This window comes from Protopterus annectens, chromosome 1.part2 (genome assembly GCF_019279795.1).
Source record: "Protopterus annectens isolate FY-2018-M chromosome 1.part2, PAN1.0, whole genome shotgun sequence".
NCBI lineage: Eukaryota > Metazoa > Chordata > Ceratodontiformes > Protopteridae > Protopterus > Protopterus annectens.
Genome location: NC_056727.1, coordinates 413,254,071 through 413,273,784, shown reverse-complemented (window position 1 = coordinate 413,273,784; position 19,714 = coordinate 413,254,071). Strand labels below are relative to the sequence as shown.

General features: G+C 38.4%; 1 protein-coding gene across 1 annotated transcript in view; it reads left to right on the top strand.

Moving 5' to 3' along the window:
- JAG1 (jagged canonical Notch ligand 1) overlaps window positions 1–19,714 on the top strand; it is an 80,941-nt gene that overhangs the window by 22,760 nt on the left and 38,467 nt on the right. The window contains exons 3-9 of the mRNA XM_044056800.1: window positions 3,181–3,232; window positions 6,683–6,937; window positions 7,908–7,968; window positions 15,621–15,751; window positions 15,916–16,035; window positions 16,767–16,880; window positions 17,631–17,744. Coding sequence (XP_043912735.1) covers window positions 3,181–3,232; window positions 6,683–6,937; window positions 7,908–7,968; window positions 15,621–15,751; window positions 15,916–16,035; window positions 16,767–16,880; window positions 17,631–17,744 — 847 coding nt within the window. The remainder of the gene's footprint in view (window positions 1–3,180; window positions 3,233–6,682; window positions 6,938–7,907; window positions 7,969–15,620; window positions 15,752–15,915; window positions 16,036–16,766; window positions 16,881–17,630; window positions 17,745–19,714) is intronic.

Sequence of the window (19,714 nt, the reverse complement as noted above, 5' to 3'; positions counted from 1 at the left end):
GAGACTAGATACTTTTCACATGTTTAGGAGGTGTAATAGCTGAGTGTCAGAGATGTTGACAATTAAACATGATGATGGACCAATAAGTCAGAGCAGAAATACTAGCATATTGCAGTGCATATGTCCATACATTAGTTATTTAGTATACACCTGTGATGCCAAGGGTTGAAATAACATGTTTTGATCATTGTCTCTCAGGACCTTCAAATGGTTTTGTTATAGCTTGTATAGCTAAGGAGCTCCTGCTTCCTCCGCTTTTATGGTAGCTCTGTTTATTATTGAATCACATAATAATAGAGGCTGGTAGAGAGACTTCACATTTGTAGTCAGGCTAACAAACTTCATCCTGTATTCGGGAATTGATTTTGTAGCCATAAGCAATTTTCTTACCCAGACTTGTGCTGTCTGGGTCAGCCCTGAGAAGACCCACATGTAATTCGTGGATTTACATTGTTAACCCAACCAGGTCATGTTTAGCACCAGCATATCTGCATTTTTTATTTCTTCTCACTGGCCCTTAAAAATAGCTGTAGTTTTTCTTGACTGCCAGTGGTAGTCTGTGCCGATAAAGCTTACCTGGACTGCTCTGAGGTGAAGAGGGACAGAGCTGTGACTGCAGTGCAGACCACTGTGGTTCATTTAGCAAAGCTTGTTTCCTGGTACAATAAGGCACAACATTTCTGACATTTACCTGTCCTAGCGAAGGGGCAAGGTGTGTTTGGACACCGAGGACAGTAGTCTCTTGTCCAGAGTTATGGGCATATATTATACCCGTTAGGAACAGAGGAAGGACAGTGGAAAAGGCATACCAAAAAAGCCCTCTACAGTTGTCAGGATGGCACAATACCAGGATTCCCTGATCTCTCTAAGCACTTCCTCAAGACTTCTTGCACTAAGGATTTCTCCTCATTTTGGTTTCTGTTGTCTGGGTCTGACAGTGGCAGAGACAGTAAAACTTAATAACCCCAAGGATAAGGGTTCTTCTCTGTGGTCTACAGATGCACAATTTTGTTTAGCTTTTAAGATTGTATTAAAGGTTGCAGGGCAGTAGGTACAGTGGGATTTGCAAATCACTTTTTTATGGTTCTGTTTGGAGAATGGCTGGACATGCTAGACTGCCTGCTTATTTTTTCATCTGTACCTGGAAATTACTCCCCTTAAACTCGCATTTATTCTAGCTGTTTTAGCAAAAAGCCTTTTTAATGAAACAAAATGAACAATTATAGCTAATCTAGAAAGTTATAACTAAACAAAATCAAAACTACAATACTGACCACTTATTGAAGTTAGTATAAGCATTTAAACAGAAGTGGACTTCCAAGGTGGGTGTGATAGCTGTTGAGCCACTGACACTGACTTTAGATTTGCTAGTGGAGTAATGTTAGATCATGTGATATATACAGTGCCATATTACTTGGGAGGGGCTAGGATGAAATGCTTTCCTGCTGTGTTTTGGCAAGAATTTTCCTTTATTGACCAGTCTTTGTTATTGGTGTCATGGGACCCTGTTTGGTCTGCTTCTGTAAAAGTCAATTTAGCATGAGGCCGGTAGATGCATCCAGAAAAAATGTTCCCTTGCAGCAGTTAGTGATGGCCCTCAATATCCAACAGCTTCATAAAAAATGGGATAAAGGTTTCTAACCCGTAGATATATATATATATATATATATATATATATATATATATATATGAGAGCTCTCTCTCTCTCTCTCTATATATATATATATATATATATATATATATATATATATATAAGCATAGATATATATATATATATATATATATATATATATATATATATATATATATATATATATATATATATATATACAGAGAGAAAGATATAGATCTATATAAATAACTAACACACACTATAGATTACCAGGGTCAGCAAGGTGGGTTGTGCTTTTCTAATGTAGCGCAGGTGGGTTCTGCTTTTCTAATGTAGTGCAGGGTGTTGGCAGTTTTCAAGCTGTAGAATAATTTCTCAAGTCTTTTTTCATTTTATATGACTGTCTTGGCCAGATAAAGTATTGCAGTTGTATGTTCTGTTTGGGTGATTAGTTGGAGCATTCAAATGGGCTTTCTGATTGGAGCCCTCAGGAAATCCTAAGTCAAGAGCTATCTGCGTTTCTGTTTGGGTTTTAGTTTGTGTAATCTCTTGCACGTGTCTACTTTGAATTCCTTTTGTAATCTTTTTTTGAAAGTTCTTTAAGGGCAGTGCTGAGCTTGTCTTTAGCATGGGTATGCATTGGGCTGATGTCCACCTGTTGTCTGTTTGAACATAATGTAAGGTGGATAGACAGCAAGACGGAACCAAGCCAATTCTCGCTCCTTTTTTTCATGTGATGTTAAGAGCACTGTGCTGCATTACTGCAGCACATTTTATTTTGGAGGTGGTGTCGCATGTATGATTAAAATGTCTGTTTATTTATTTTTTTTTTTTCACAAGTGGTCTTTTTCAAGGCTGACCTGGCAGCACTTGGCTAGTTAAGTGACTTAATAACAGTCACAATTTGCAGGTGGAAAGCGGGATTGAAACCCTCAGTCACAGCAAGTGGAAGGAGAGGGGCTGAAACCTGGGACATGCAAACATAGAAGTAGAAAAAGATTGTGGCAGGTAGGGGTCGTTTAGTACAAAGAGTGTGACAACGCTACAGCTAAATAAAAGTTGATAGTGGCATACTCCAATATGGTGATTTTCCAAGAGTGTTGGGTACCTAGCAAAGGAGTGAGAATTTACAGCTGATGTTTCCCAAAGTGTAGATCCGTCTGTTGTTGTTTCCCAAAGTGTAGATCCGTCTGTTGTTGTTTGGAAGTGTGTGTGTGTGTGTGTGTGTGTGTGTGTGTGTGTGTGTGTGTGTGTGTGTGTGTGTGTGTGTGTGTGTGTGTGTGTGTGTGTGTGTCACAATTTCATCTTCCATATTTGCTGCTGTAAATGGACGTTATTTCAAATTTTTTTTTTTTTTTAATGTGTTCTGCTTTTGTGATGTTATGCTTAATAGTAGCAGCAGTTCAGGTCTTGGCATTGTTTTACAAATATATATTACAGAGGTCACCCTCTTGTACTTCACCATGAAAGCAAACCTGCCTGAACAAGTGGTACAATCTGACAGCTTTACCAGTGCTGTTCTCCTTTGTACGAACTTCATATTGCTTTTCTTTTTTTTTTTTTTGCAGAGATCTTACACTTTGGTTCTGGAAGCGTGGGACCACAACAATGAGACAAACAGTAAGTATTAGACATATTCTGTTCTTGCATAACCTTGTTGATAATCCAGTGCCAAATACTGGACTCGGCACTCCGGTGTTGAAGTAAATCACTTATTTTGTCACCTGTGTGTTCAGATTCAGGAGTCTCTTAATTTGAATTCCTTGCATTATTTGGTGGGAGGATAATTTTCCAGTAGTTTCTCACACTGTTGTTTTGGAAGCATTCTGTCTAGTTTTCATCTAAGATCTGAACCTCTGCCTTTATAGTCTATTAACTGAGATTTGTTGTTGTGTGCCCCCCAAAAGCTTTCCTGATGTCTGGCATAGTCATTTGTTAAGACTGCATGCTGAGGAAAGGAACATAAACTGCTTGGTTATGAAAATATTTGTATATGTTTGATGGATACCAGCAGGTGTATGACTCCGTGCTGCTAGGAGTTGTGTGCACAGCTGTACGAAATGGATTATAATGCTTCATGTTCAGATGTCTCATTTAGGGTCACAGATTCCACTCCCTCTCTGAGAGTGCCACCACATAACTGAGAATTGTATACCTAAAAATGCAACATTTTCAAGTGCATTCTATGCTTTTCTTTCATCTTAGAAAATAATTTTCCACATATTTCTTCAGACTCCATTTTTTCCTGTTGCTATTTTTGGCATTTTAGCATGCTGACAGGTTTTTCAAGGACTGTTGTGCCCCACAAATTACAATAATTTGTGTGAGTGCATCTTGTTTAAAAATATAAATATTTCTATTTGTCTATCTTCTGGATCTCAGTAGTTCAGTGACCATTTTTGGTTATTGTCAGCCTTTTACAGTGCCATATTGACACCCTGCCATCCGATTGACACCTTGCCATCTGCTAGAATCCCTTATAGTCTTGTAGCATGGACAGCACAATTGGTCATCATTCCTTGATAATACAAGCCTTGCCTTTCAATTCTAGTTGGTTAGTACTTAAGTGAATTCACAAACTCGGGGTCTCTTGGAACAGAATTAGCAGGCAAAGTAGCATAATTAATCTGGCCAGTGCTACAAAAGTAGTCTGACTGAGGCTGGGAGGTAGTAACAGTACTGCCACTCATAAAAAGTTGCAAAATAGCAGTAAAACACATGTTGGGCTGCTGATTCCTCCATTGAGACAGGCAGACTTCCTAACACTGTAAAATAACCTTTTTCCCCTCAAGGGGATGCTTTTTAGGTAGCAGCAGTTGATAGCTAATTGCCAAATGTGGTGGTGTCATCATTCATATTCTGGGAGGGATTTTTATCCATGTTTGTACAGAGCCAGAGAGCTAATAGCTTCAGAATACTAAAAGCCCAAAGACCTGAATGGGTGTATGCCCATACAGGATGCATACCTTGATGTACTAAACTGTACTTTTAGTAGCTTATTGCTTTTTTTGTTGTGGTATGTATATCCTTTTTAATGTATCAGTTTGAAGATATTTTTGCTGTTGGCAGATGCATGTCTTGCATCCCTGCTGCAGGTACAAGTTAAGGAGCCTCCTGCTTTTCCCATGTTATGTGAACCAACATTTGGATGTTTACTGTGTCCAGCCTTTGTGCGTTTGTAATAGAGTAACCTGTATGCCTTTATCACTTACTATCCAGCAAGTACGTGTATAGCAGTGTCTTGACCTATAATTCAACAGTGTAAAAGCTGGATAAACGAAGCTGGAACTGAGTTACACCTTGTACACAAGTGTATGCACCCCCCCCCCAAAAAAAAAAATAATAAATACATTTGTATCTTGTGTTTTAGATGCTGTAACAACATATTGGCTATAACTCAACATTGTATATTCTTTACTAGTGGACAACTATGTTTATGTTTATTGACCATTGTTTATTCTTGTATTTTTGTATTGTATTTTGTCTATATCATGTGGCTTATAAATTTCACTGTACTGTTATTTCACTGTGGATCTTTTCTCCCCTGGCCTCTGCTGAAAATGGGTACCGAGTCCAGTCGGACTATCCTGGTAAACAAATATAATATAAAATAAGTAAAGAAAATGGAGAGAAACATTGCCAGCTCATCTGTCAGTTTTCAGCTGTCCTTGTAATTTTTTTTGCAGAAGACATTTGATGGTTTTGTTAGTCTACTTAGCTGATATGATTTTTTTGGTGCATTATAGCAAGGAGTATGTTTTTAAAAAGTTGTCATCCCAGGAGTGAAACCCTAAGGGCCCAAATGTAGTTAACCTAAAGGCATCTGCATTTAGAGTCCATTATATGTACAGTGGCAGCAGCTACAGAAAGTTTATTACAGAAATGGAAATCTTGCTGTCTCACTGGTTAACTGTATTATTCTGGATTAACTTGGTAAGGTGGACATTGAAGTGAATTATTTTAACCGTAGAGCTGTACTTTTACCTTTTCTACAGCAGAAAAGCACAGAGTGCATGCAGATTAGGTAGACTGTGTAAACCAGATAGTTACATGGGCCTCCTGTTCTCATTTTTTCTTGCACAGTGCCCAGCTTCATAAAAGAGCTCTTAACATGGTCCTGCCTTCCCAAGAGTTTGTTAGGTATGCAGAGTGTTGTTGGCAGTCCCATGAAAACGTTCACTCCATATGGTTAAGTACTGCCAGCCACAGGTCGTAAGGTAGTGCTGGATCATTTCAAACATTGCTCGGCCTCAACTGCAGAGTGAAATACCACAGGGACATACAATATCCCAGATTCCTGTGAAAGATTATTTAGCATCATAATTTAAACAGATGCAGCTCTCTTTTTTTTTTTTTTCATCCCTTCACTTCTTGGAAGCCAGAAAAAATTCTCATAATCGCTTACATGCTGGAGTCAGAACTGTGTACAAATGTGAGAGCTGGGGAATTTGCGGCTCCATATCTCAGTTCATTTCAGCTGTTTGTACAAATTCTGCTGTGCTCTTGCATAGAGAGTTGTAATAAAACTTGCTTCTTTACATTTGAAATGTAAAAGATTTTTGTATAACCCGTCATTTCACTCATGGTCCACTCCCCACCCCCCACCTGAAGTATGCACGCGCCCACACATATGCACAAAGCTAACAGGAAGAACGTACCCGTATTTTGTTCGGCTTCAGTTTTAATAAACGCAGTGTAGTAAGAGCACATTACTGCAGAGTACCAAGTCTATATTTCCTTCTCCTTATAGTATGTTGCTCGGCATTTCTTCATTACAGTGGTTCATTCTACGTACCTTTTGAAGAGTGGTGGCAGTTTTTAATTGCAGAATTTCAGTACCCTGTTTATAACTGCCTGTGGCAGAATCTGTAGCTTACTTAGACTACATGACAGCATTTCTTTATTTACATACCTTTTTGATTGACTGAAACCCTTTTTGATTGACTGAAACACAGTGAGGCCTGAACAACATTAACATTTCTGATTTGATATGAAAAGGTTTTCTGTTGCATGTGAAGTCCTTTACGTATTCATAATCACACTTTTTTTTTTCTCCATGATAAATTTCAGATCCTGATAACGTTATCGAGAAGTCATCCTATTCTGGAATGATCAATCCCAGTCAACAGTGGCAGACACTCAGACACAATGGTGGTGTTGCCCATTATGAATATCAGATCCGTGTGATTTGTGATGAGAACTACTATGGCTTTGGTTGTAACAAATTATGTCGACCACGAGATGATTTCTTTGGACATTATACCTGTGACCAGAATGGCAACAAAACTTGCATGGACGGATGGATGGGACTCGATTGTAATCGAGGTAAAGCTGGATTATGTGTGCTCTGCTGCTTGCAGTTTGCTTAGGAGCATTATGCCTGCTGCTGATGAACATTAGAAATCTGCCCATACCCGTAGCTTCAAAAACCAAAGGAAAACTTACAAAATTCCAGGCTCTATTTGTGCCAAAAGCCCAGCTTAACATCTTGCATCCAGTAACTGTTTGTGTCTTACTTCCTCTTCCTACTTTACTCATCTTGAGTCCTCCTCTTCCTCTCTTTCCCCTGGCTACTTATTCACTCTTCTCTACACCTTGTTTTTCTACCTTCTATGAGTATCTTCTGTCTCTTCCTTCTTCTTCCCCTTGTTTGAGTATCTTCTTCTGTCTCTTCCTTCTTCTTCCCCTTGTTTTTGGATCCACCTTATATCAAATTACATAGCTCTAATGGCTTTTGGTTTGTATTAAATCGAACTTCTAAGATGTATTCTATGCTTCTGTAATTGCTGTTACTCTTTTTGTTTTGCAGTTGTTTTTATTACTTTATTTGTAATTGTTTCTGTAGGGGGCTTTTCCCCCTGGGCCTCTGCTGAAAATGGGCAATCGCTTAGTCTGATGTACCCGGTTAACAAATGTCAAAATAAATAAATTAAAAGGTGCTGGCATTGTTTGTGCCATAGGTTAGGTAGCACCAGAAGAAATGTGCATTATAGAATGGTAGATAAGCAGGGTCCTTGTTAATTGATCAAAGAGTGTTCAAGAGTAGTGAATCAAGAGTAGTGAATTCAAAGCAAGGTGCTTCTTTGCAGTGGCTTTTTTTCCCCCTTGTGTAGAGCTGACAGGTTATGTTAAAGCAGTACCCCCAGTACTGCATTTCCAGCAGAATGATAGCAGAGACTGATAAGTCCTATATTTGTTAGGATTACATTGCTGGTTAGGGATTTGAAAATGCCTCTGAAGGTGCACATGGAAGGTAATGCCAAGCTGCTGACTTCAGTTTTCTTTTTTGTTACAGCTATCTGCCGGCAGGGCTGTAGCCCCGAACATGGCTCCTGCAAATTTCCTGGAGAATGCAGGTAAATCAGCTATAACCACTTGGTGACTTTGTGCAGGTGAAGTGCTTTTTAATCCATTGGTGACAGTGACAGGGGCTGCTTCAGCATGTCATTCTGAATGCAGCGCATATTATGCATGCTTAGTGTATACAGGCCCCAGGACTGTTAGGAAGCAGTGAAATCTGCAGTGTTGTAAACTGCCCCGAGGGGATGTGCCTTTCTTTGTCTGCTAAATACACTTTCGGCTGACTAATGACATCTGCACACATATGATCAAATTCATGTCAGGAAATCAGAAAATATAAATTTTAATGTTTTGCAGGGGAGGGAAATTGTAAAGGTGATTTTTATAGGAAGTGCAAATAACATGTCTTCAACATTAAAGTAAGTGTGTTTCCAGAAGTCCTGTGAGATCGGTAGTGTTATAGATTTGTATTGACTCTGTGATGAGAATTAGTTGTATATATAATCGGGAGCTGCAGTGTCTTAAACAAAATACACACACACACACACACACACACACACACACACACACACACACACACACACACACACACACACACACACACACACTTCTATCAGTGGGTAAAAGTCTGGCATTCTTTTGAATGGATTAGTGAGATCTGTGGCTGTTGTAAGCCAGGCTCTGAGTGCTGATAGGTTAATGGGTGGGATGGAATTTTGTCAGTAGACACTGATGAATGCAGAGTTTTGCTTCTCTGCTTTGAAGTTAGTTCCATTCTGGCCAAGAGACAATGAAAAACAGAGCTTAAGCATACCCAAACGATTTAACAGTTGGCATTCTTCATTTCTTAGAGTACTCATTTTAAGTTATTGCCAGCATAAAATTAATGCTGCAGAAGAAGTAAACAATATGAATGTTTGTTTTAAGAACATTGAGAAAAAATTATTGCAGTACCTTAGTTTTTCATACCTCCCTTGAGTCTAGTTTGATTTATAAACGTATGCATTCTGTTCATAAGCTGTACATGTTGGTTGTTTTAACCGTAATAATTTTAATGACTGGTATAAAACTGTAATTAGTGTGCTTAAGGTCTCTATACAGCAGTTTTGCTAATAAAGTGCTTTGCAGAGTAAGCATATTTGAAAAGTCATGCCACAGAAACAGCTCTGATTTTGTGAGGTGTGTATCAGCTGAGCTGAACGGTGACGGCATCTTAGTCTCATCAGCATGATCACGCCAAGCCCTCTGGGGACTGCTGTAGCCCTGCTAGAACAACAGGCTTTGTTTCCAGCTTTAGTGTTTTTTATTCTGCAAATCTCACCTCCCACTTGCTGCCTAGACACGCACTAGTGCTCTTATTTGCTTAAGGTACAGCTTTCCCACACCTCATTTGCATAGTCTTGGAACACAGCTGAGCTGCCTGCTATGGTGACACTTTGAACTCTGCTCTTGTCACAGCCAGGTCACCTGTAATCTGCTAGAGTGAGAAGAGAAGCTATTGTCCAAAGTATCTTTCATTAGTGCAGTATCTAAGAGAATAGAGCTTAAATATCCGCGGGAACAGCACAACTCTGCATCATTAAGTTTCTAGATTTGATCTGGTAACGTGCATAGATTGTTGACATTGTCTGTTACTTTTGAAATGCACACTGTGCGCGCGCACGTGTGTGTGTGTGTGTGTGTGTGTGTGTGTGTGTGTGTGTGTGTGTGTGTGTGTGTGTGCACACAGTTGTGTTAGTAGGTGAAGAGTGTTACTCAGAGCTAGCTTCACTGGAAAGGGGTCATTCATGACCACCAAGTCGGACCTTTCTAGTAGCTGAATGCAAGTACCGAAATATATAAATATATATATATATATATATATATATATATATATATATATATATATATATATATAGCTTTATCCTGAAGCAATTAGCAGTGGTTGCTTCCCATTGAATTGCTGTGTAACCAGTGTTTTCAGCGAGGAGAAGGAGGGTTCACTTGTCACACATTCTTGTATTTAATTGCCTCTGCTTTTAATACCTTCATTGGTGAGCAGTGTGTTTAGTATTGCACAGTCCTGGATGTTGGTACACACCTCTGTGTCGTGGTTTGGGTAAAATGCATAGTCAAAGGCAAAAGCCAAGTGTAACCCATGTTAATGCACAATCTGGAGTGTTATGTTTTAAAATATCTTTTGAGCTACTTGGGGTTTAATGCATACTGCTTGACTTTTGTCTGCCAGCTACATCACTAGATTTTTTCTTGCTGTTTTAAAGTTTTGATTAATTGTGGCAGTTGTATATTGTCATTTTCTGTCAGTTTACAGTTTTCAGAATTTCTGATTTCCTACCAGTGCCACCAGCTTTTGGAACATAATCTGAAAGCCATTTTATAATGTAAAATCATTAAAAATTAGAGATAAAGGCTTGAATGAGGTCTGAAACTAAAATTGTGTACTAAATTTATTTTTCTGTCTTTCAGATTATTAGACTTTAGGTTACCATGCTAGATCTAATTGCATGTTTGTTAACATAGTTGGGAGTGTTTACTTGCTGTTGCATTCCCCAAACATCTTTGAAATGTTTCATTTTGATTTTGGGATATTGATTTATCTTTGTCCGTTTGTATTTTTAATTATTACGTTTGGATGTTGTATGCTTATCTGCCTTAATATCTTAGCTCCCTTTGTTTTGTTTCATCTATATGTTGAAGTTTTATCTTTAGTATATACTTGGCTGTTTTCCAAACCAGTTTGATGTTGATGCTTTTGTAGTAGGAAATATAGAAAGGTGAATTTTTCTCACTAGTGACATTTAATTTGTAGCCCAGTTTTGGCAAGGTTTCTAGCTGGTTCCTTTTCACATTTAGGAGTTTTCACCAGGCTGCTGTGTTACTTGTGGGGGGGGGGGGTGATAGGACTCTGCTGTAGCTGATGGAGGCATCACTCTTTGAAGTTAGCTAGAGGATTGTTATTACCCCCCATTGGTTCCATGTGACACTATGTAGGGCAGTCTCTCACAAACATGTTGCATTGTTGTTACACCTGAATACTGACTTCATATATACAGCTGTTGTCTTTCTGAGTGGAATTGGTGCATACTTAGGTGAAACACCCAACCCATTTTACCTGTTCTTCTCTGCTGCAGTCCCTGCCACCCACTTTTTGAGTGTAACTTTTTGTATGTAAACATTTTGGCAGTGCTTTTTCTTTTGCCCCCACGTTTGTGAGATGATTTCTCTACTTGCACCCAGTCAGCCCATTTGCCCCTCTGATGGAGGCCAGGCCTTTTCATGCCCTGGACATTTGAATTAATTTATTCCTTTATGGTCTGTAATGGTCTCTTTTCGCAGAACAAAAATCTCATGGTACAGGTGATTTTTTTTTTTCAGGGTTGAGCTTAGTATCTCTGACGGCCTGCTCAGAGAACAGGTAAATATAGAGGGGAATTCAGCTTAGCACTATAGGGCGAAACTTGTTAAACATTGGTTTTGGGATACCCGACTAGTTGTGCACCCAAGACCCAGAATCTGTTAAGGATCACTGCCCTAGGTGATGCAGCTTGCCTTTGTGAGAGGTTTGACCACTGTGCATTAGGGAAAAAAATGTTGATACTTGTTGGGTAATGTGAATGCTATTAAGTATTATCTGTATGGTTTTGTGGTCATGAGCGTAATGTGAACTTTATTATTTGTTTTATAATGTGTTATTAATTGGAAGGGATGGTGGTGAAAAATTTTAAAAAGTAAATGTTTACTTGATTCATGGAGGGTTGTCCAGTTGCTTTTATTGCTCATATCAGAGCTTTTAAAATGGGGTCTGATTCCTGATTTTTTTTTTTTTTTTAGCAGAATGAGAGGGAAAGCTGTGCATAGTAGATGTCTATATTTCCTATTTCCTGTGTTTAAGTTTAATTTGTTTTTGGAGATTCAAGGAAGAGGACATTTCAGCTGAAATACAAAGATGAAGGTTTTCATTTGTCATACAATGGAAGATGGGGGAATGCTGAGTCTGCAGTGTAAATGGCTTGCAGCTGAGTTCTTTGTTGGGTACACTAGTAACATTCTTGGTTGGCATAATTAGGATGCACTTATGGACTGTTTTTAAAGCAGAGATTTGCTCAGCACTGACTGTGGTTTATGAGCAAACAAAGCTTTTTCCTTCCCATGATCAGGATATGCTGGTTAGCAGTAAGGCATTTTTATGTATGCAGTCTATAAAGTCTAACTTTTATATGCATGATTTGACCTTTGATCTTGTATCAATTAGTTTGGTGTTGATCTCAGGTTTTGAAGCCAAAATCTTAAATTCATATGTGTCTGCACAGTAGTTTTACAATTCCTCCAATTTGTACCTTTAATTAGTTTTACAATTCCTCCAGTTTGTACCTTTTTAATTAGTCGGAGTGTGTGTAGATAGCCAAGATTTTCTTTATACAAAGTTCATATCATTCTTATGTTTTTGAGTCATGCAGATTGTTACAACAGGGTTGGTGAGCAGGTATACTGAGCTTTTTTCAGTCACGTACCAGGCCTCATTAGACATCATAATGTTTGCCCTGTATATTTAACTTTTCCTCTTATTATCTTTGGTCTTATACCACCACATCCTAAGTTATATACTTTGTAACATACTTCTGAAAAAGTATATAGGATATATGTAATAGTTTACTGTAGTTACTCCTTGTGTTTCTTTTTTTGGAATTTTATAAGATGTTAAACTTTCTAAACCCCTTCCTATGTATTATCTGCTCACCAGGTTTGTCTTCCTAAAGGAGGCTGTCTTTTGTCAAAGAACATCCTGACTAGCCCTTCCCTTCCTGGGTATCCTTCTGAATATCACAAAGGATTGTGGGAATAGCCCCATCCCCAGAAAAACAGACCAGATCATCTAGCATCTGAAGGAGTGTTCTGTTGGAGCAGAAACTCACAAGTCTAATATTGTGCTACTCATAACCTTGTAAGATGTACATTTCCACAAAAAGTTTCTATACCTCGGCAGAGGTTCAGTCGGTATGTTTCCGATGCTTCCATTTAGGCTTCTTTCACTTTAGGGTGTTTTACTAAATGCATTTTTCCTACATGGATGATTAATCTCTGTTGGCACAGGTCACTGTCCCTAAGCAGAAAGTGTCAGTACTTCCTTTGTTCTCCTCCATGGAGTCACTGTGGACCTTGCAAAGTCTCATTTCAGTTCATGCCATGCAAATCTGATGTTCATTGTTAGGATTCAGAACTCTGCCATTAGCTGACCTTTTTTCCCACAGATCTATTTTGCTAGATGTCTTGTTCTTGCTGGTCTGACCTTTCTGTTTTCCATACAGTACAGTAAAATAAAATTGTAGTTTAATGAGCTCTCCTTCTTAGAGATGAGTTATGTGGTGTTTACAGCTGTAGACAGAGTAATCCCGGGGTCTATGTTATGAAATCAAAACAACAAAACATCGACAGCCGTTTTATCGACCCCAAAATACCGAACTGCAACTTACGTGAACGGCCAGATCACCGAGTTTTTTCCTAGGGGGAAAAAATCAGTAAGCCAACCAGACACGACACACCACTCAAACACTGCAAAGTGGGGGGCTGTGCCCCGTACATCTCCCTAACTAAATATACCAACTCTGAGATTGCACTATAGTGGGTAAAAGGACAGAGACACAACAAAATAATAAGGCATAGTTTTCTTCAAACTAAAGGGGTGGCGAAAGCCACATAACTATGGGCTAGGCTTATAAATGCCCTTGGGCAGATAGCCTAGTATGAACCTATGAACCTAATTCATGGTGACAGCCAACCATTTTTTTCCCCTAGGAAAAAACTTTGTGATCTGGCCGTTCGCGTAACTTGTAGTTCGGAATTCTGGGGTCAGTGTAGTTCGGAATTCTGGGGTCAATGAAACGGTTGTCGACTTTTTCCATTTATATTTCATAATATAGACCCTAATCCTGTAGCCTGCAAATTTCCTGACAACCTGGTTAATGTCGCTGAAAGGACTGAGAACTTTTAGAGACTTCAGCAGGATTTCACAAAAACAGTGAATTACTTTCGGAAGATTCTAAATTTAATTTGTTCGTTGCTTTTTTTTTTTTTTCTCTCTCTCTCTCTCTCTCTCTCTCATGCTATATGCTGTGCCTTGTGACTGTGTGAGCGTACATTTATGAGGTCAAATGCTTGGCCATATTCTAGGATGCTCTGATCCTGTTTTGCCTTGTACTATGTTAGCATTTTGTAGAAAAGCACCAAAATTAAGAGTTTGATTATGCTGCAGATGGGGTATGATTTTCTGAAAGTGGCTGCAGTCTTAAATTTATTTTTAGACACTGTTAGCAGGAACAGTGAAGACAAGTTATTCTCCCAGTATGTTGAGTTGCCCCCCCCACCACCACCATTTTGTGATAAGGAAGTGGTGGGTTAGCATAGCATTACCATCTCTGAGATGCTGGAGAAAGTTTCTGAGCCATCCTTGTGCTAAGGTGTTCAGTCCTGATTGTTCACATACTCGGAGCTCATGTTTCAAAGCTGCCTTATTATGGTGAATGCCAGTGAGCTGCAACTTGATTTTCATTTTCCCACTATTTTTAGTTGCATGGAAGAATGTCTTTTTTAACAAAAAGTTCTCCATGGCTCATGCCAACTTTTCTGTTTTGCATTGCTATGGTAGTTCTCCAGGCAGAACTCTCTTAACTGTGGTATATGTACAGCTATACTAATTTTCTTAAATGTTTCATAAGAACACAGGTGAACAGATTTATGAATACAGAAACAAAGTACTTTTTTGTAAATGGCATACAACTTGCATGTACATATGTGTGCACTACTTGTACATTATATATGGGTGTAGAATATGCACGCACACACACACACACACACACACACACAGACACTATGTACAACACAAAACATACACCGTACATATGAACCCCATTTGTCATTCATGTGGGAATGCATGTTTGGGTAAGAGAATCTGTATAATTTGGTGACAGCAATAGTAATGTTTAATGAGATATTTTAAAGAAAGTAACTTCTAATTCAGTCCCCGTCAGAACAATTGTAAATAGCAGGAATATATGGTATTCAGTTGATCTAAAGGAGCTTGAACATTCACTGCCTTATCTTGTACTTGAAATGCTGAGCCTACTGTTTAAAAACATAGCTTTACAGAGTTCTGCTGTAAGCTATTTTATGTGGAAAAAAAGCAATAACTTTTCTCTGAAAAAAAAAAGTCATTTATACTGTATCTATAAAAAAATTCTTTGTATTACATCTAATGAGTATTAATAATTTGTTTTAATTTTTTGCCTGTTAGTTTGACACCTGCATATTTAACATGAAAATTTAACATAGACTAAAATCCTGCCATTTTTACATAAGATACATTGTTTTTGTGTATATTTATTGTCTTCTTAGTGACATTCTCAATGTATGTCCCTTTGACAAAGTTCAGGGAATGATTTATTGTGGACACCCACCCTTTCAGTCTTACTTGAGAATAGCGTATTATTGTATTCATTGACAGCATGCTGCGTTTCAAAGAACAGTCAGTCTTTTGTGCAGAAGTTGGCTGGGAGATCTTGGGATCGACATCTTTACTATTTGTTTATGGGAAAACAACAAGTAAACTTAGAGGAGACTTTCACTATTGAAAGTAAAGTTTGAAGGAATGGAGAAAACGCTGTGAGTTTGCAAATTATAAAAAAGTGATGCTCAGTTTTTCTTTTACTTCCAGATGTCAGTATGGTTGGCAAGGACAGTACTGTGATAAATGCATTCCACATCCTGGCTGTGTCCATGGTACATGCAGTGAACCGTGGCAGTGTCTGTGTGAAACCAATTGGGGTGGTCAGCTTTGTGACAAAGGTAGGTTAATCTCCTAGACATTCATGTGTGTAACAAAAAAAAGGTGGGGGAGGAGCAGGAAAGGATTTCTTTAAATATAAATAATGTTTATTGTAGAACTTCATAATGTTGCACTCTTTTTGTAGTCCTGCATTAAAACTGTATTCTGCACTGTTCCCCTACAGATCTTAACTACTGTGGAACTCACCAGCCATGTTTAAATGGTGGTACCTGTAGCAACACCGGGCCTGACAAGTATCAGTGCTCTTGCCCTGAGGGTTACTCTGGATTGAACTGTGAAATTGGTAAGCATTTGATGTCAGAAATACAAAGATCCATTTAAGTTCTGTTAGCTCTTTGTTTTTAATTTTTGTTGTGAGGAAAATCTAGACTGTGCTGGGTGGGATACTGTATATGCAACTGGAAAGTAAGTAAATTGTGAAATCTATTTCCCAGTTCATCTTTTGCATTTAATATAACCCTCCCCAAAAGAATGTGTTGCTTAGACAGTGACAGCTTTATTAGGCAAGTGCTATATTTTCAAGTGCAATCTTGCTGTAATTTCTTTTGACGTGAAGCAAGGAATGTTATGCCCCCCCCAGTCTGAAACATGAAAGTTAAGCCTTGCCCTTTCTCAAGGGTATGATGTTGACATCTGTGGGGATTCTTCCAAAGACAAACAATTCATAATTGTTAATGTCCAATACATTTTGCAGGAATTTGTAATGGAGAATGCTGAAAGCTTTGTGGGATTGGGGGAGTGGTTATACATCAGATATGCCATGGTAGGTTGATCAGGTCAGCTGTGCATGAAGGATTGTTTCCTGACTTGTGTGAAATCTTAGTCTGCTAATGAGAATAAGAGATGATTTATGGAGTTTGCCCCCCCACCCCCACCCAGCATACACATTACACGGAATGAGGTGAACTTGATTGGTAATGACAGGCCCACCAAATTAGCACAACTTCTTATTAGTTTATTTGGTAAAAAGCAGCAGGGGAAAGACTGTTACTTAATTTGTTGTTTTATTTCCAGCTGAACATGCTTGTCTTTCTGATCCCTGTCACAATGGGGGAAGTTGCTTAGAAACTGCAACTGGGTTTCACTGCATTTGTGCTCTGGGCTGGACAGGACCTGCCTGCACTATTGGTGAGTATTCATATATTAGCTGATGTCCTCAGTTTTATGTATTTATTTATTTTATTTCTTACATCCTGAGCTTTTCTTCCTCACATCATAAGATTAGCATGCACATAATGTTTCTAGTGTTCACTTTGCAGTAGTAGACGTAGTTGGGTATAAATGGCCATATATTTAACATGGTGCATGTGATTTGAAGCCCACTCCTTGCCAGAGGGTAAATTACAGATTGTTTTCCCTATTGCACTGCGCTGAGCTGAGGCGGTCAGAATAGTAAATACAATTATTGGTGTAGATGGAATACACTTACCCTAAATACAGATTTTATCTAACTATTTTGTAAAAATAAACTATAAAGTGGTGTTTTGTACAGAAGAAATTGTATAGTTGTAATTTTGCCTTAAAGGCTCTTGAGATGCATTGTTAGTGTGTGTGTGTGTGTGTGTGTGTGTGTGTGTGTGTGTGTGTGTGTGTGTGTGTGTGTGTGTGTGTGTGTGTGTGTTTGTACACACGTGTATATATACATGTACACCACACACACACACTTATAAAATGTTAGCTGTTCACTCCTATTTGTTTAATTTGGTGACAGCTTTCTTCTCCTAATTAGTATTATATAATGTTTTGATAACCTCCATGTTCATTACTAAAAATTCTGTAATCTGTAAAGATGGTCTTTAAGATTGCACATTGCCAGGTTGCAGGTTAGATGGATTGTAAATCGTCTTGTACTGATTTGTACTGTCCTTTTACTTTAAGATATTGATGATTGCAGTCCAAATCCTTGTGGTCATGGTGGTACCTGCCAGGATCTTGTTGATGGCTTTAAATGCATTTGTCCCTCTCAGTGGACTGGAAAAACATGCCAATTAGGTAAGTTTCTAAAATTGTAAGTGCAGAACTGCTGATCAATCCTATTTGGGCTTCACTGATGTTTTAACTTGCAATCAGAAGTCAACTGTTTTGATTAGGATGAGGTTGCTGATTGGTGGTAAGGGGTGGTCTGGGTGGAGCCAGAATCAAGAAGTATAGCTAGAAGTAAAGGGGTCATGCCCGTGTAGATGTAGTATGCTAAGGACTGATTAGTGAATAACAGCTGGACTGTAAACCTAGCAATGTCCTGCATTGTTTTCTTTTCAAGACTGGTAAACTGAAATTTAGTTTAGCTGTGATGCAGGTAATTACATGGCGCAACAGGTGTGCTGTCCTATCACGACCTTTGTCATTAACTTTATGAAAAAAGCCTTTAAAAAGTAACATATTCTATTCATATTCTACACCCATATATAATGTACAAGTGGTGGCCTTTTCATTTTCTGTTTCATTCTTAAATTATCAAAACTAATTCAGCAAACACTTTTTTATTACATTGTGCGTTTGTACTGGGTAGATTTACCAGGTAATTAAATGTGGTTTTGTGTCATAGTTAAGTTATTGGGAGACTGGCACTAGTAATGATTATACTATTTTATAAAAAGCTGCTTTGAAGCTGTCTGTATAGTATATCTTGTCTGGGTGTACTGTGGAATTAATATATCTCACACCCATGTTTTTCTGTTTTCTTTCAATAGCTTAAAATGGTGAATGTCCTTGCATTAGGTCATGTCAATCCACACACACACACACACACACACACACACACACACACACACACACACACACACACACATAAACACTCCAGATTTTTGCTGTTAGTGTGCCATTGCCAGGAATTAATTAGAAGCAGTTATGTGGATGTGAACTATTTTTGTGCCTTCAGAACATAATGTTATTAAAAAAAAAAATAGCAGTATGCGAATAAAGGTACAAGTGGTGCAGTTTGGCCTCCATTTGCATGTTGCCATTCCAAGTTAATATAGAAGTTTCAAGTCATGTAACAGTATATTTCGCTCACCTGTGGTATTAGTGTGTTATCTGACTTGTGTGACACAGGGGATGATGAAGGTTATGTATGTTCTCCTGTCATGTCACCCACACTCCTCTTGATGTCTTGTCGTATTTACCGTGCTTGTTGTCTGTGTAGGGGTCTTGTTTTTTTAATATGTTTCAACTATATCAGTTTCTTGAACCAACGCATTTCTTATGTACTGTCTAAAATAGGTTTACAGTTCTCCTGCATGTTTTCCATGAAGCTAATCCTTTACTCATTTCTTAAACCTCTTCCACTTCACCCGCTTTTTGTTTTGCATTTTACCTGAAATCTGAAAGTCTTGGAAGTCTGTGCACCATCATTTCCTTGCATCTGAGGAGTCCTTGTTAGACAGTTAAGATGATCATTTCAGTTATTTCCTTAAGATGATTGTTTGCTTTCAATCTGTTATGATAAATTACCAAACATTTTGAAATTAAATTTCTAGATTCTCATACTCTGTCTTTAAGTGCACCCCAACAAAATATAATGATTTAGCGCACCGCTCAGGACACCATGTGCATGTTGATCTTCTACATGTTTACTGTAGTCAGGCCTTTTTAGTGCTCTGCAGTGAAACATGGAAGGCAAACCTAGCAATGCACATTATAAACTTACATGTACACAGGAACAGGTATATGCTGAACAGTCTGGAACATTCCACAATAGTGCGTGTTTTTGTATTACTATTCTTTTGTCTCCCTTCAGATGTAATTACACACCTAGTAGTCTGAAGTAAATTTACAAATTGCTTGAGTAGGTACATACAGTCTGTCCTGCTAAGTACATTTGCATGAACAAGAAGACCGCACAATGAAGTCGTAAATTTTTTCTATCTTTAGCTTTGCTACCACAGTGACAGTGCTAGTTTTTTTTTTCTTTCAAAGGCTATCATTTCTTACATTCCTGAGGTGAATTTTACTCTAGAACCCTT